Below are 13,897 nucleotides of genomic sequence, written 5' to 3' on the forward strand. Positions count from 1 at the left end.
AGACTAAACAAACTGTCCAAGTTATAGCGTGTCATGAGCAGTATCTTGACTTGGGTCTATGTGGGAGTCACTGTGAGACCATGGAGAAATTTCTAGGACATGGGTCCACTGTTATGAAACAAAATAACACCAGATATGATATGAACTTAAGAATTTAGCGACAGTGCATGGTTGTCGTAATGGGAACAATAATATTTTTCTTTTACTTTTGAAATAAAATATTTCCATTTTAAAGTCCAAAGTGTTTTGCTTGCCTGCTCATGCATTGGCACTTGGACAGTCTGTGTGATGTCTGTCCACTTATTGATTGTCAGTGTCTCATTATTTGATTTATGTGAATGAGCTGTATTCTGAATGAAAAGCTAAAATTAAAAAATACATTTCCAAAGAAAAAAAACTTGATTGTACATCCCTAATGTAATGCAATGTCATGTCTGCACAATTACTGTAGTAACAAGACAAATAAGTCAAATCTTGACAAGCGTAACTTTTAATAATTCTTTATGATAATAAATAATAACTCTTACTTATCTAGAACTTTTACTTCTCCATCAATAAACCATTGAAATCGGTTGTAAATGTTAATGTGATTACATTCAGAAGAATTACAGCTCCCCTGTTTACGTCTGTGTGGTGACATTTATATGTGATTGGGGGTGGACTTCTAACAAGTTTATCTGTGGACTCAAAAGTTTAATTGTAATTAATTTGTATAAAAACTGCAAAGTAAAAGTTGTGTAATAATTTATTAGATAAAAATGTCATATTGCCGGCCACAAACCTATCAAAGTCACATAGCTGCAAACATTTGGGCCAATGACAGTCCGTTAGTATGTCTCTGGATCTTAAAATAGTCACTCTAATGGTCACATGTACAGCAGCCTATCAACATGAGAATAGAAACAAGACTGTGGCTTCCCATGACCCATGTGTGGGTAACCTTTTGACCTAGTAGTTTGGCTCACGTACTCCGTTAGATTTTTGTGGGTAATATACCAACCACTGCATCATGCACATATCTTAACTTGACTTACTGCGCACACACACATTGGAGTAAGAGTGTGGGAGATCTAATGGCAAAATATATGGAGTGAAATGTGTGATGTAGCTGCTGAATGTTCGTGCTGATTGGTCCGGCTGGAATTCCATTGAAGCCATTTCCCACAGTTTACTGCGGGCTGGACGTTTGTAATGAACGCACAGGAAGTGAAGGTTTATTGGGAACGAAGAAATAGACCCAAAGGGATACGGCATCTGCGCTCTTTACTTGATTTTGGAAGCCGCGAGCAGATTTTAATCACAAATTGTTATACAAACTTGGAACGAGGAACTGTGAAGGAATTTACAATTAATGGATTGTTTGGAAAGGAAAGGATGTTATGGAAAGTGCGATTTTTCCATGACTCTGTGTAAAGTATTAATAAAACAGATATAGAAATGCATTTTCCAATTTCAGCTGTTGGATTTGACTGAATTAATTAAGCAAGAAACAAAAGAATTGATTTCGAATGATTTTCAAACAAGAATGAAGAGGTAAAATTGTTGGATATTTCATTTATAGTGAATGAGTGGAAAGGAACAATTAGAATTCTTCAGTGGTCTGCATTATCTCAAAGACAAGCGAGAACATAACAAGGGATTGTAAAAGATGGTGACTTGTCAGTGCGTAGAGCACACTTCATCATTCACAGCTGGATGTTTGGAAAGCAGGATGAGTTGAACTTGGTGTATTCACGTGTTAAAAGCGAGCTGCCTCTGTTAACAGTATGAATCAAAGAAGAGCGGTTTTAGAGGACAAAAATAAAACAAAGTATCACACGATTGAAAGGAGGAATAAAAGTAAAGACAATTTACTAATGAACGAAGACTTTGGTGAGGACTTATATGGCAGTTATGGACACTACCATAGGTGAGTTGGTGAAACTTCTACTCGATTCAATTGCTATTGCTTTCTGAGATAATATGAAGTTTAATGTACTGCACTGAACTGTCATGCGTCTGTAATATGTTAAATGTGTTTTTAATGTTCTTTATTAAAGTGGATCATCATTGTATATGTTAGCAAAGTAAAGTTTGTTTTAAAGTGTGTCATACATACTGTAAATGAGCAAAGTTATATAAATTGTAGCATTAACATGGATATTCAAACTATAGATTTATGACTAAAGCTTTTATTTTGCATTCTCTCTCTCTCTCTCTCTCTCTCTCTCTATCTATCTATCATTGGGGTACTTTTTGACATTGAGAGAACTGTCAGAAAGTGTCCTAATCTACCTGAAATTCACACTTTATTTAATTTAATAAAACTTTTTAAACTAATTATGTTATAAAAAGATCATGTTTTTTATGAGCCCATGAAAATGGCACTGGAATTTACTGGCGAAGCATATTTTTTTCTATAATTATTATATTTTTATTATATATTTTATTTTTGTCTACACATGTGAAAAACGTAAAATTCAAGTGTTTGTGCATAAAGGCATCCAACCTTTAATTTATAAAATGTATTCATTGAGAATTCTGTTAAAAAGTTGATAAATAGCCAATTCTGTTACAAATTGGAATGAGTTGATACAACCAAAAATGTAGTATATTGTATTTCGGCATTCGGTCCCCATGTGTACAGTGCACATCTACTTGCCCCCCCAAAATTTATGACATAAATCATTCCAAAACTTAAAGGCATAGTTCACCCAAAAATGAAAATAATGTCATTAATGACTCACCCTCATGTCATTCCAAACTCATAAGACCTCCGTTCATCTTCGGAAACACAATTTAAGATGTTTTAGATTTAGTCCAAGAGCTTGTTGACGCTTCATTGAAAATCTACGTATGGTATACTGTTCATGTCAAAAAATCATCAAAGTAGTTTATGTGACATCAGTGGGTCAGTTAGAATGTGTTGAAGCATTGAAAATATATTTTGGTCCAAAAATAACAAAAATTACAACTTTATTCAGCATTTTCTTCTCTTCTGCGTCTGTTGTGAAGTGCATGCGCAAGACTAAAGTCACGTGACTGCAGTGACGCGGATGACGTGTTATCCTCAGACGTATTTGCAAAGTTTTTTTTCAAACTTACAGCGTGCATCTCCCTCAGATTGTAAACGAAGCCCAGGCGCACAAAAAAGCTGGGGCGCACCAGATAACACGTCAGCCACGTCATATGTCATCCGCGTCACTGCAGTCACGTGACTTTAGTCTCGCGCATGCACTTCACACAGACGCGGAAGAGAAGACAATGCTAAATAAAGTCGTAATTTTTGGACCAAAATGTATTTTTGATGCTTCATCACATTTTAACTAACCCACTGATGTCACATGGACTACTTTGATGATGTTTTTATTACCTTTCTGGACATGGGCAGTATATCGTACGTAGATTTTCAATGAAGGGTCAACAAGCTCACGGACAAAAAATAAAACATCTTAAACTGTGTTCCGAAGATGAACGGAGGTCTTACGAGTTTCTACGAGTCATTAATGACATTGTTTTCATTTTTGGGTGAACTATCCCTTTAAATTTTAAACATGTTAAATTATACAGTGTAGTGCTGTTGGATAGCCTTATTTTTCTGAGGTTTAATTACACAGAATATATAATAAATTAATTTTTATGTAGTTAAACTAGGGCCCCCCTGGCACCACCTCAGGGCCCCCAGTTGTATTGCATAACAGTTGCTACATATTACATTATTGACAAACTGATTTAATAAATACATTTATAATTAAATCATTTGCCCAAATACAAGTTTTTGATCTGTTTTGAATCATAGTGAGAGCCTGGCGCGACAGATGCTACCCAAGAGCAGAAGACAGGCTGTGCGAGGAGCAGCCTACATGTTCAATGCCCACCCCAACAGCCTAACACCTTTAGAGGAACGCTTTCTCGATGCTGCCGAGTATGGAAACATACCTGTCGTTCGTCGAATGCTTGAGGACCTTCCTGAGTTGGATGTTAACTGTGTGGACTATATGGGCCAGAATGCATTGCAGTTGGCAGTGGCGAATGAACACTTGGAAGTAACAGAACTTTTGTTAAATAAAGACAACCTATCACGAATCGGGGACGCACTTTTGTTGGCCATCAACAAAGGTTACACCCGGATCGTGGAGGCCATTTTGAGCCACAAAGCCTTCGCAGACTCCAAGAGACTTACAGCGAGCCCCAGTCAGGCACCTATGCACGATGACTTCTTTGCTTATGATGAAGATGGTACACGCTTTTCTCATGACATCACCCCGATCATTCTAGCATCCCACTGTCACGAGTACGAAATCGTGCACATACTCTTGAGAAAGGGTGCTTGCATTGAGCAACCGCATGACTACTTTTGTACATGTGACACATGCAATTACCATCAAAAGTATGATTCTTTTAGCCACTCCCGCTCACGTATAAATGCCTATAGGGGATTGGCCAGTCCGGCTTACCTCTCACTGTCCAATGAGGATCCTGTGATGGCCGCCCTGGAGCTCAGCAATGAGCTTGCCTCTTTGGCCAATATTGAAAAAGAATTTAAGGTATGACAGCAAACTCATAAAAATTCACTGTGAAAATAATTATATATTGCTTTCTATATGCTTTATAATGATTACTTCCTTAGAATGAATATAGAAAGCTTTCAATTCAATGCAAAGACTTCGTTGTGGGACTTCTAGACCTGTGCCGGAGCACAGAAGAAGTGGAAGCCATTTTAAATGGTGAAGAGGATGAGACCATAGATGTGCCTGGACGGCCAAGTTTTATACGCTTAAAACTTGCAATAAAGTATGAACTGAAAAAGGTAAAGTTTAGACGTTCAGGTACATTATATTCTGGTTCAGAGTCAATATGAATTTAAAATCTGTTTGCTGTATCCCTCATTGTAATTGCACTACTGTTTAAACCTTAAAAGGTGTTATTTGTCTGCAAAATCTCCTGTATTTACATACTTATTTTTTATCCCAAACAGTTTGTGGCTCATCCTAACTGTCAACAACAGCTCTTATCGATATGGTATGAAAGTCTGCCAGGACTCAGACAGCAGAGCACAGCCATTAAACTCCTTGTGGTTTTAGGTGTTGCTATGGGACTTCCTTTTTTGGCTATGGTGTATTGGGTGGCACCATGCAGCAAGGTACACCTGGAAAAATCTAATCTGGGTTTACTGCATAGCAAACATACAGTACATAGCTAAAGATTACACAATAATCGATGAATGTTTTTATTTATCATTCAATCACCTTCTGAAGTATTTCTGAAGTGAAATTCACCTTCAATGCTTTAAATTCCATAGCTTTAAATTCCGATGACAGTAGATTGTAGTGAAATGTGTGACCCAGTTTGTGAAAACCCAGCTAATGTCATTTTTTTGTGTTAATAACTGTTTAAAATCAAAATGTAAAGAACATTTTGTGAAAATATAACTTTGAACTTATTCTGAGTAAGATCATACAGTCAAAGATTGAAATCATTGACTGAAATCAATGGATTTCATAGACAGGGTCTATAATAAACATATGAAATACATAATTATAATGTATATTAATCCATTACTGCATATAAATTTGATATTTCAGTGTATCCACTAAGCATTAAAGATTTTTGTAAATGATAAAAATATGCTGTTACCAACAGATGGGAAAGATTGTGCGTGGCCCTTTCCTAAAGTTTGTGGCCCATGCAGCCTCCTTCACTATTTTCCTTTGCCTTTTGGTCATGAACGCTGCAGACCGCTTTGGTGGGACAAAGCTGCTTCCGAATATGACCATTCACGACTATCCGACACAGCTGTTTCGTATGAAAACAACTCCCTTTACGTGGATGGAAATGCTCATCATTTCTTGGGTCATAGGTTTGTTGCATAGGTTGTTGAATTTACTACTCTATCACAGACTGTATGTTCTGTTCTCTTAATACGGTTTCATTAAATCTGCTTGTCTTTTGTTTTAATTTCACTTTCTTAGGGATGATTTGGGCAGAGTGCAAGGAGATCTGGTCACAAGGTCCAAGGGAATATTTGCTTGAGCCTTGGAATTTTTTAGACTTTGGAATGTTGGCCATTTTTGTAGCATCCTTCATCTCAAGGATAATGGCTTTCTGGCATGCATGTAGGGCACAGCACTATGTTGATGAGCACTATACAGATTTAAGAAATGTAACGTTGCCGGCTGAGGTGGGATACTTCCAGTTAGGTAAGTGAATGACTGTATTGTCAAGTCAACCTCTCAGATTACGGCAAATTATGATGTGACCCTGTCTGTGAAATTCAGGCTAATGTCTCATAAGATTAGTAGCATCAAAGTTTGACTTTAACCAATAATTTCAATCTTTGACATGACCTTACTCCTACTAGTAGGAGTAAATCACAAAAAATGACGTTTAGCTGGGTTTTCACAGGCAGGGTCACTTATTTATAATATCAAGCAGTCTGTATGGTATGTCTCTCTTTTATCTCGTTCCAGCTCGGATTGACTGGCTGCCCTCTGATCCACAGTTAGTTTCAGAGGGCCTGTATGCCATCGCAGTGGTTCTGAGCTTTTCTCGAATTGCATACATACTGCCAGCTAATGAAAGCTTTGGACCTCTGCAGATATCTTTGGGCCGCACTGTGAAAGACATCTTTAAATTCATGGTTATCTTCATCCTAGTCTTTTTGGCATTCATGATTGGAATGTTCAACCTCTACTCGTATTACTTGGGTGCTAAACAGAATGATGCTTTCACAACGTAAGTACAAACACAATCAGCATGATGTTACCAACTTGATCTCATGGCCAATTTGGTATCTCCAGACTCCAATTCACCTAACTTGCATGTTTCTGGTCTGTGCAAAGAAACAAGATCATTTAATTCATATGAATTAGCCACCTTGTAAAATAGTATGAATTGCCAGAGATGTTTTAGATTTTACCTGTAAGGTGTATTCTTGGTTCATCGTCATCTGAACACTACAGAAACACACTTTTATTCTTCTGTTTTGGTTATGTTAAATAATAATGAATATATATTTAATAATAATAATCACTTTCCCTCTAATTCTGTAGTATAGAAGAAAGCTTCAAAACATTGTTTTGGGCAATCTTTGGCCTTTCTGAGGTCAGATCTGTAGTCGTGAACAATGGACATAAGTTCATTGAGAACATTGGATATGTTCTCTACGGAGTATACAATGTAACAGTGGTCATCGTCCTACTCAACATGCTCATTGCCATGATCAACAGTTCATTTCAGGAAATTGAGGTAGGCTATTTCACTTGTAAGTTTAATGTTGCGTGTTCACATTCTTTCAAAGCGGTGCTGACATGTTAAATCTTGCGTTAGAGCAAATGAGATCTGTTGAATACAAAGGCACTGTCTGCTGATGAAGCATAGAGGCATTTACGCATTGAACAATAGGCTTGTTCGACTTCATGCGGCGCCGCAAGAACCGGATGACGTCAAAGTACCGCGAGAATGATTCGAGAAATCATACGAAGGTCTAATTTCGTCTTGCTCTCGCGGTAATTTGACGTCACCCGCCGCCTGTCAGTTCTAGTGGCGCCGAATAAAGTCGAACAAGCCTAGAATAATTAGTTTGTGAAAACCCAGTCTAATAATTATTTGTGTGATTTACTGTTTTCTACATAAACTGATGCATAATGTAAAGAACATTCTGTGAAAATATAACTTTGATATCATTAATATTGAATATTGAGTAGGCTAGGGTCAAGTCAACGATTAAAATCAATCATTGAAATCAAACTTTGATGTTCCAAATCTCATAATTACTTTAGTTTGTAAAATGATTCAAACCTTGGTTGATTGCAGGACGATGCAGACGTAGAGTGGAAGTTTGCCCGTGCCAAGCTCTGGTTCACTTATTTTGAGGAGGGCAGGACTCTCCCTGTGCCATTTAACTTAATGCCAAGTCCAAAATCGGTTCTGGGTTTGGTGAGGGGGGCCAAGGGGCTTCTGCGTGAGCTCCTCGACAGACAAAAAGCCATTATGAAGGGGTCTGAGCTTAGTGAGGTGAGATCTTTGATTTTTGCTCAAGTCCGATATTAAATGTGTCCTCAGTTTGTGACACCACAGATAAAATTTGATATTCACCACCCAACCAAATATAAATGATAAAAAACGCCAAATAAATAAAATAAATTATCAAATCTTAAAAAAAAACAGGCAGGACTTTCCGCTCTCAATCGCTGGGGGCGTGTCCGCTGTCGGGGCTGAAACCACGCCCAATCGCCGGAAGCTGCTGGCGCTCTCTGGCCGTTTCTCAAGGCTGCAGCCTTCGGAGGTCGCATATGCAGGCTGCATACGTCATTAAGCCGGTCTTATTTCAGAATATTAACAATTATAAAGTTGACAATTATTCTTAGTTATTCGTAAATTGTTGTAATATGCTTATGACTTGCAAATGTAATGGTTAACTTAAATAAACCAGGCTTGATGATGACGTATACAGCATGCATATGCGACCTCCGGAGGCTGCAGCTAGACAAGAGAAATGGATACTAGAGGAACGTCCACTTTTAAATACCGCTGCAACCTGAATGGATGTTGCTCGCGATTGTGTTAGGGGAGGGGCCATGCTCAGTTTTTTTAACTCCTCCCAAATAATACTAAACATAGAAATGTGGAAAAAATTGTTTGTTTTATGGTGTTTAATGGTTTAACTCCACAATTTGGTACTAGAAAGTTCACAGTCTTTGCAACGTGTCTCAGCAAAACATTTCTTATAGTTATAATATGTTTAGAAACAATTCTAAATTCAGAAATGACTTTACACAGACTTTAATAAACAAAACTTCACAATCACACAATTAACAAATTCATGCATGTTGCTCTTGTTGGATTGCAATTCAGTTGGGACAGAACAAAGCCAGGAAGGATAACACTCCTCTTCGCTCCAGTCGATATCAGGCACGTGAAATTTGTTATTGTCCTTAAAACAGTTTACATTGCATTTAAGTACATTTGAAGTTGAACTCACAGGTTCTGCATTTAATCTGTACAGAAAATTATGAAGCGTCTGGTTAAGCGATACATCATCAAAGCTCAAAATGACAAGGAGTACGATGAAGTCAATGAAGGTTACATATGTTTTATGACATAAATGCTTGTTTTAAATGTTTACGATTCATGAATTTTTTAGTTCACTCTTGTTGTTGGAAAACAATTCTGTGTTGCAGGTGAACTAAAAGAGATTAAGCAGGACATTTCAAGTCTCCGATATGAGCTGCTGGAGGAAAAGTCCCATAATCTGGAGGAGCTGGCTGAACTAGTGAGGAAACTTGAACAAACTCTCTCTCACAATCCTTTAATACTGAAGTCTCATTAAGAAAGTCAAAGCATATACTTTTATATGATCTATAAATAAATATTAAATCAACTGTTTATCAAGCAAGACAATTTGCACAGGGACTTCAGTTCCAAATGCTTTGCCTCTGCCTGGGTTAGCAGAAATAAATAAGATGACTGTGAAGAAGTGATTTATGCGCTATGTTTCTCTTTTGTTAATACATTTAATGTAATGTAAGATTATTGTATGATACATAACACCAATTTACTCACCAACTTTGAAAGCTGTTAATGATTTTCAGTTAGTAATTGTACTTTTAATAAAAGCACACACCCAAAAAACCTCTTAGTAACTTGCTGGCAAATTCTTGAGGAATAAAATGATAAAAATACATGACAAAAAGCAATTGCTATTTCAGTATTAGTTTGCAAGCATGGGATTATGTAAGCAAGAGTTTCTTTAACTAATACATTGTAAATATAACTTGACTTAACACTGGCCTGTTTGGAATCTCAGTCATTATGTATTAAATGTTTATTGTTACACCCACTGTATTATAAATGCTCTCATAGCATTGGGACTGTGTCTATGGAGTGTTAGAACCGACCCAAACTCTATGTCTCCTTTATTTTTTCCCTTCAACTCCCTAATTTGTACTATTTTCATTTTAGTGTTTGTGTAAATAAAGAAATATGATGCACCCACATTCTTTACATGTTTTTATCTGATTTTCTTTTTCTGTCAAAGACTTAAAAAAGGTTCTGATATATCACAAGTCACTGAAATAGACTGCCCCGTCTCCGAAACCAAAAAGTAGTACATTAAGGGGAAGATACTCGTATCATAGGTCAAAATATCATAATGACACAAAAAAATACTGAGTTATTTTTAACCCAGCATTGGGTCAAAAAAGGCACACACTTATCAGTTGGGTTCAATTCACACAAAATAATTGTATGTACATGTTGGGTTCATCCCAATCAGTATCTTTTAACAATACTTACAGGCAAAGCCTTAATTGTGGTAATTAAGTGATTAATGGAAGGATGTGTTCATTTTTTTACAAATGTTTTATTGTTTTATGCTATTTTATGTGTCATTTTGATTTAAAATAAAACACAAGTTAAGGGCTGGTTTCATGGACAGCGATTATCTTAAGCCAGGACTAGGCCTTAGTTTAATTAGGAAATATAACTAGTTTTAACAAACATGCGTTGCTAAAAACATTACTAGCGTGCATTTTTAGGCAAAACAAAGGACACTGATGTATTTTAAGATATGTCAGTGCAAGCTGTTTTCAGTTTGGACAGCTCTTACATTTATTTTAGTCTCGGACTAGGGAAACCTGTCTGGGAAACCTCCCCAAAATGTGTTGTTCCAATAATAACACAGAGATGTGTGTATTTTGGGACAACGCATTTAGTGTGTTATCCCTAAACTAACACTGCTCATGTTGTTTTTAACGTTTTAAGAGTGCACTGTAAAAAAATTCCGTAGAAATTTGCAGCTGGGTTGCCGGTAACCTACCGTACATTTAAATTCATGTCACTACTGGCAACATCTTGCTCAAAGTTAAACGAACATCAAACATTTACAAGTCTTTGTCTTTACAGAATAAAACTGGAAACACAGCATCAAGCAAAACATTCTGGGAAACAAAATCTAAAGCAAAAAACAGAAAAAGTTTGATGATGATTTCTGGTTCCCAGAATGCTTTGCATGAGGCTGTTTTTGTATGGTTTTATTCTGTAAAGATAATATTTAAAATTTATTCAAATTTGAACAAACTCTTGCCAGTAAATAACATAAATTTAAATCTACGGTAATTTACCGGGCGGCAACCCAGCTGCAATACCATTGAAATTTCTACGGATTTTTTTACAGTGTGCTGGAAATGACTGTGTTGTAAAAAAAAGTCCACACAGACATTTTACCTGGACATCATTTCCTGAAAATGATGTCAGAGGTGAGCACCTCAGTTCTTCAAAGTACTAAGCAAAGTTTTACACACAAGTTGGGGGAAGAGCAATTTGATATCTCCAATTCCTATAATCTGCATGTTTTTAGTTTGTGGGAGAAAATCTGTACTTCCGAGTAAACTTCTGAGTAAACAGGGAAAACATGCAAACTCAACACAGAACTAGCCGGGGCTTTCTGATCTGATGTAAGCAGCATTTATTTAATCTAAGTAATCCTTTATATATATATATATATATATATATATATATATATATATATTAATAAATGATAGTAAGCACACAATTAACGTTACCCATATAGTGTTTCTTTTTCCTATACTGTCTATTATAATTAAGTGTGGTCACAATCATTTATCAAAATAAAGAAACTCATACTGTTTAGAAAAACGTGAGGACAAGTAAATAATGACATAATTTTCAATCCTGGGTGTCCCTTTAATATTAGAAATGCTTTATGAGAAATGAATCAGACAAGCATTAAATAACTTTGTGAATGATGTTATTAGCTGTTATAATCATCTGTATGTAAATGGTTTTACTCCATCAAAACATACAGAAATGCTAAACCAGTGTAAAGTAAAATACAGTAGGAGTATTACTTGAACAACTGCATTTTTGCTAGCACAATTTAACAAATGACATGCATTCAGGACACAATTTAATACTGTCAGAAGTATTTTCTTCTTTTCTTAAACGTACTTCATAAAAGAAAACACTATATTACACTTAACAAATACATTCAGTATGGACTAAACTGCCTAAGGCACACTTTTTGTTACATAGCATAGGCAACAAAATTGACAAAAGTATATTAGTATAATTAAATAGGTTTGAAGTCAAGGAAACCTCTTTTGGTTCCTAAAGTCATTGAAGATGTATTATTTAAAAATTACTTAAAAATCTATGAGGTACCATGTTTCTATGTAAAGTTTTGAAATTGCACAGTTACAATGAGCATCAATTGGTTTTTAGAAATTATTTCACCTTAAAGATGAGTAACACTGTTAATATTGTTGCAGTAGTACTTTGCTACACAGCACTATAACTGAAATGAAAGATCTCTTTGATATCACATTCAAAAATATTCCCCAAAATTGGGCACAACCAAAAATCTTCCAAGAAGTGCTGATAGGATTGACCTTTCATTCACATTCATGTTCTTAATAGACACATTTGCATGTATCTTATTTTAGTTTTTTAGATTTTGAGAGAAGTTACTTATTTTGGATGTATGACTAAAAATAAACACTTTGTATGCATGTGGTAGACATGTGTAATATGTCTCTATATCTATATTACACACATATTTAGTTTCTATCTGAATTTTACTATTATGAGCAATTTTATCTCATTAACTACAGTTTTATAATTATTGCATTATAGGGGAATTTATAAATGGAGGAATGTATGTTAATACAGTCAAATGATTGTACCTGGAAGGTAACAAATAATATTAATACATAAAAGATATTTCTACTATCTAAAAGCATTACCATATGGAGTGATTTTTGGTTTGGTTAAAATGCTACGTACTTAATATATTTACATACAGTAAAGCATAGACATCCGTCCTTTTTTGTAAAAATGAAACACCATGGATACCATGGACTTTGCTTTAGCCTTTGTCAGAAAGATCAGAGGAACACCACATAATTTTCTGGTATGAGTCCAGTTTTGCCTTCATAGGTCGCTTGAAGCCACCCAGGTTCCACTGATGGATACACTGCAAGAACAAAAATAAAATAAACAAACAATAAACACATTTTTATCTCTAATGTGTGACCTTTATCCTTAAATATCTGCTTATTACAACAGTATAAATATAAATAAATATTGGGTAATGGTATCAAATGGAGAGTGTGTTGTTTACCATTGGAGAACAGCGCCCCCTGTGGAAAGCTCAGCTCATGACTGTGCTCTGCTTTGCAGGAATACAAGGCCTTCGCATCTCTGTAAAAACACCAGATGGGGTTGGAGACCAAACAACTGAAGACTAACACTTATAACACAAACCTAAGCTTTTGAAAAAAGACATCTGGCACAGAAAACTTGGATAAGTAATTCAGTAGTATTAGAAAAAAAAAAAAAAATGAAATATGAGTAAGAAGAAAACGCTGCAGTCTGGTTCACTACCTTCCCAAAATTGTCGGATGAGAAATAGCAGGACTTTCAAAGATGGCTGCTCTACAGGCCACACTGAAATAACAAGCAAGCTACAATTCATATATATATATAGAAATAGAGCATGATTGTTAGTTTGTCATTGTAAGTTTATTAGCTCTGACTTTTAGTTGCGAGTTATGATGAAGTGTCTGGATGATTAAGACCAGTTTAACCGACTTTAAGATTAGCTTAAATGTTACACTATTGAATTTGGGAAACTTTTACAATAATGTGTCTGTTCAAGGTTTTTGCTTACACAGGTCCAGGTCTCTGGTAGCCATTGCTGGCAGAGGAGTCAGCTCTGTATCTGATGCTCTCCTTGGCAGGAAGATCTGGCAGATGGAGAGACTTGAGACTCTCATGATCTCTATGGCCATGTGACACAAGACTCTGAATGGAACCGTGACAGCTCCTGAAACCTGGACATTACCAGAAAAATAATATTAGAGATATTGAACCACTTACAAAATTATAACACCAAAAT

The 13,897-nt window shown here is 36.0% G+C and overlaps 2 protein-coding genes across 3 annotated transcripts in view; one reads left to right on the top strand and one right to left on the bottom strand.

The window, feature by feature from the left end:
* The first annotated feature begins 710 nt into the window (after positions 1-710).
* Positions 711-9,977, top strand: trpc6a (transient receptor potential cation channel, subfamily C, member 6a). The gene is made up of 12 exons (XM_055180297.2): positions 711-1,909; positions 3,779-4,526; positions 4,610-4,789; positions 4,958-5,122; positions 5,623-5,839; positions 5,952-6,179; positions 6,450-6,714; positions 7,032-7,227; positions 7,795-7,995; positions 8,836-8,892; positions 8,987-9,062; positions 9,162-9,977. Exons 1-12 carry the CDS (start codon positions 1,767-1,769, stop codon positions 9,308-9,310), a joined length of 2,625 nt encoding a protein of 874 aa, XP_055036272.2. The 5' UTR covers positions 711-1,766; the 3' UTR covers positions 9,311-9,977.
* A 1,677-nt stretch (positions 9,978-11,654) lies between these two features.
* The window catches only part of arhgap42a (Rho GTPase activating protein 42a), a 33,783-nt gene continuing 31,540 nt past the window's right edge, over positions 11,655-13,897 (bottom strand). The window contains exons 21-24 of one of the 2 annotated variants that reach the window (XM_055180449.2): positions 13,670-13,832; positions 13,384-13,446; positions 13,121-13,200; positions 11,657-12,973 (exon numbers count right to left, since the gene is read on the bottom strand). In XM_055180449.2, the coding sequence (XP_055036424.2) occupies positions 12,885-12,973; positions 13,121-13,200; positions 13,384-13,446; positions 13,670-13,832 (395 nt within the window). In that variant the 3' untranslated portion in view covers positions 11,657-12,884. Of the gene's footprint in view, positions 12,974-13,120; positions 13,201-13,383; positions 13,447-13,669; positions 13,833-13,897 lie in introns of both variants that reach the window. The other variant, XM_055180450.2, reaches the window with a different exon arrangement.

This window comes from Misgurnus anguillicaudatus, chromosome 9, assembly GCF_027580225.2.
Source record: "Misgurnus anguillicaudatus chromosome 9, ASM2758022v2, whole genome shotgun sequence".
Lineage (NCBI taxonomy): Eukaryota > Metazoa > Chordata > Actinopteri > Cypriniformes > Cobitidae > Misgurnus > Misgurnus anguillicaudatus.

What these genes read in the sequence shown, in the direction of transcription:
- trpc6a (XM_055180297.2), top strand. Translation starts at nt 1,767, where the DNA reads ATGAATCAAAGAAGAGCGGTTTTAGAGGACAAAAATAAAACAAAGTAT. An exon ending in TAAAGTATGAACTGAAAAAG is followed by an intron (nt 4,790 to 4,957) that starts GTAAAGTTTAGA and finishes TATCCCAAACAG; the next exon opens with TTTGTGGCTCATCCTAACTG. An exon ending in GGTGGGATACTTCCAGTTAG is followed by an intron (nt 6,180 to 6,449) that starts GTAAGTGAATGA and finishes ATCTCGTTCCAG; the next exon opens with CTCGGATTGACTGGCTGCCC.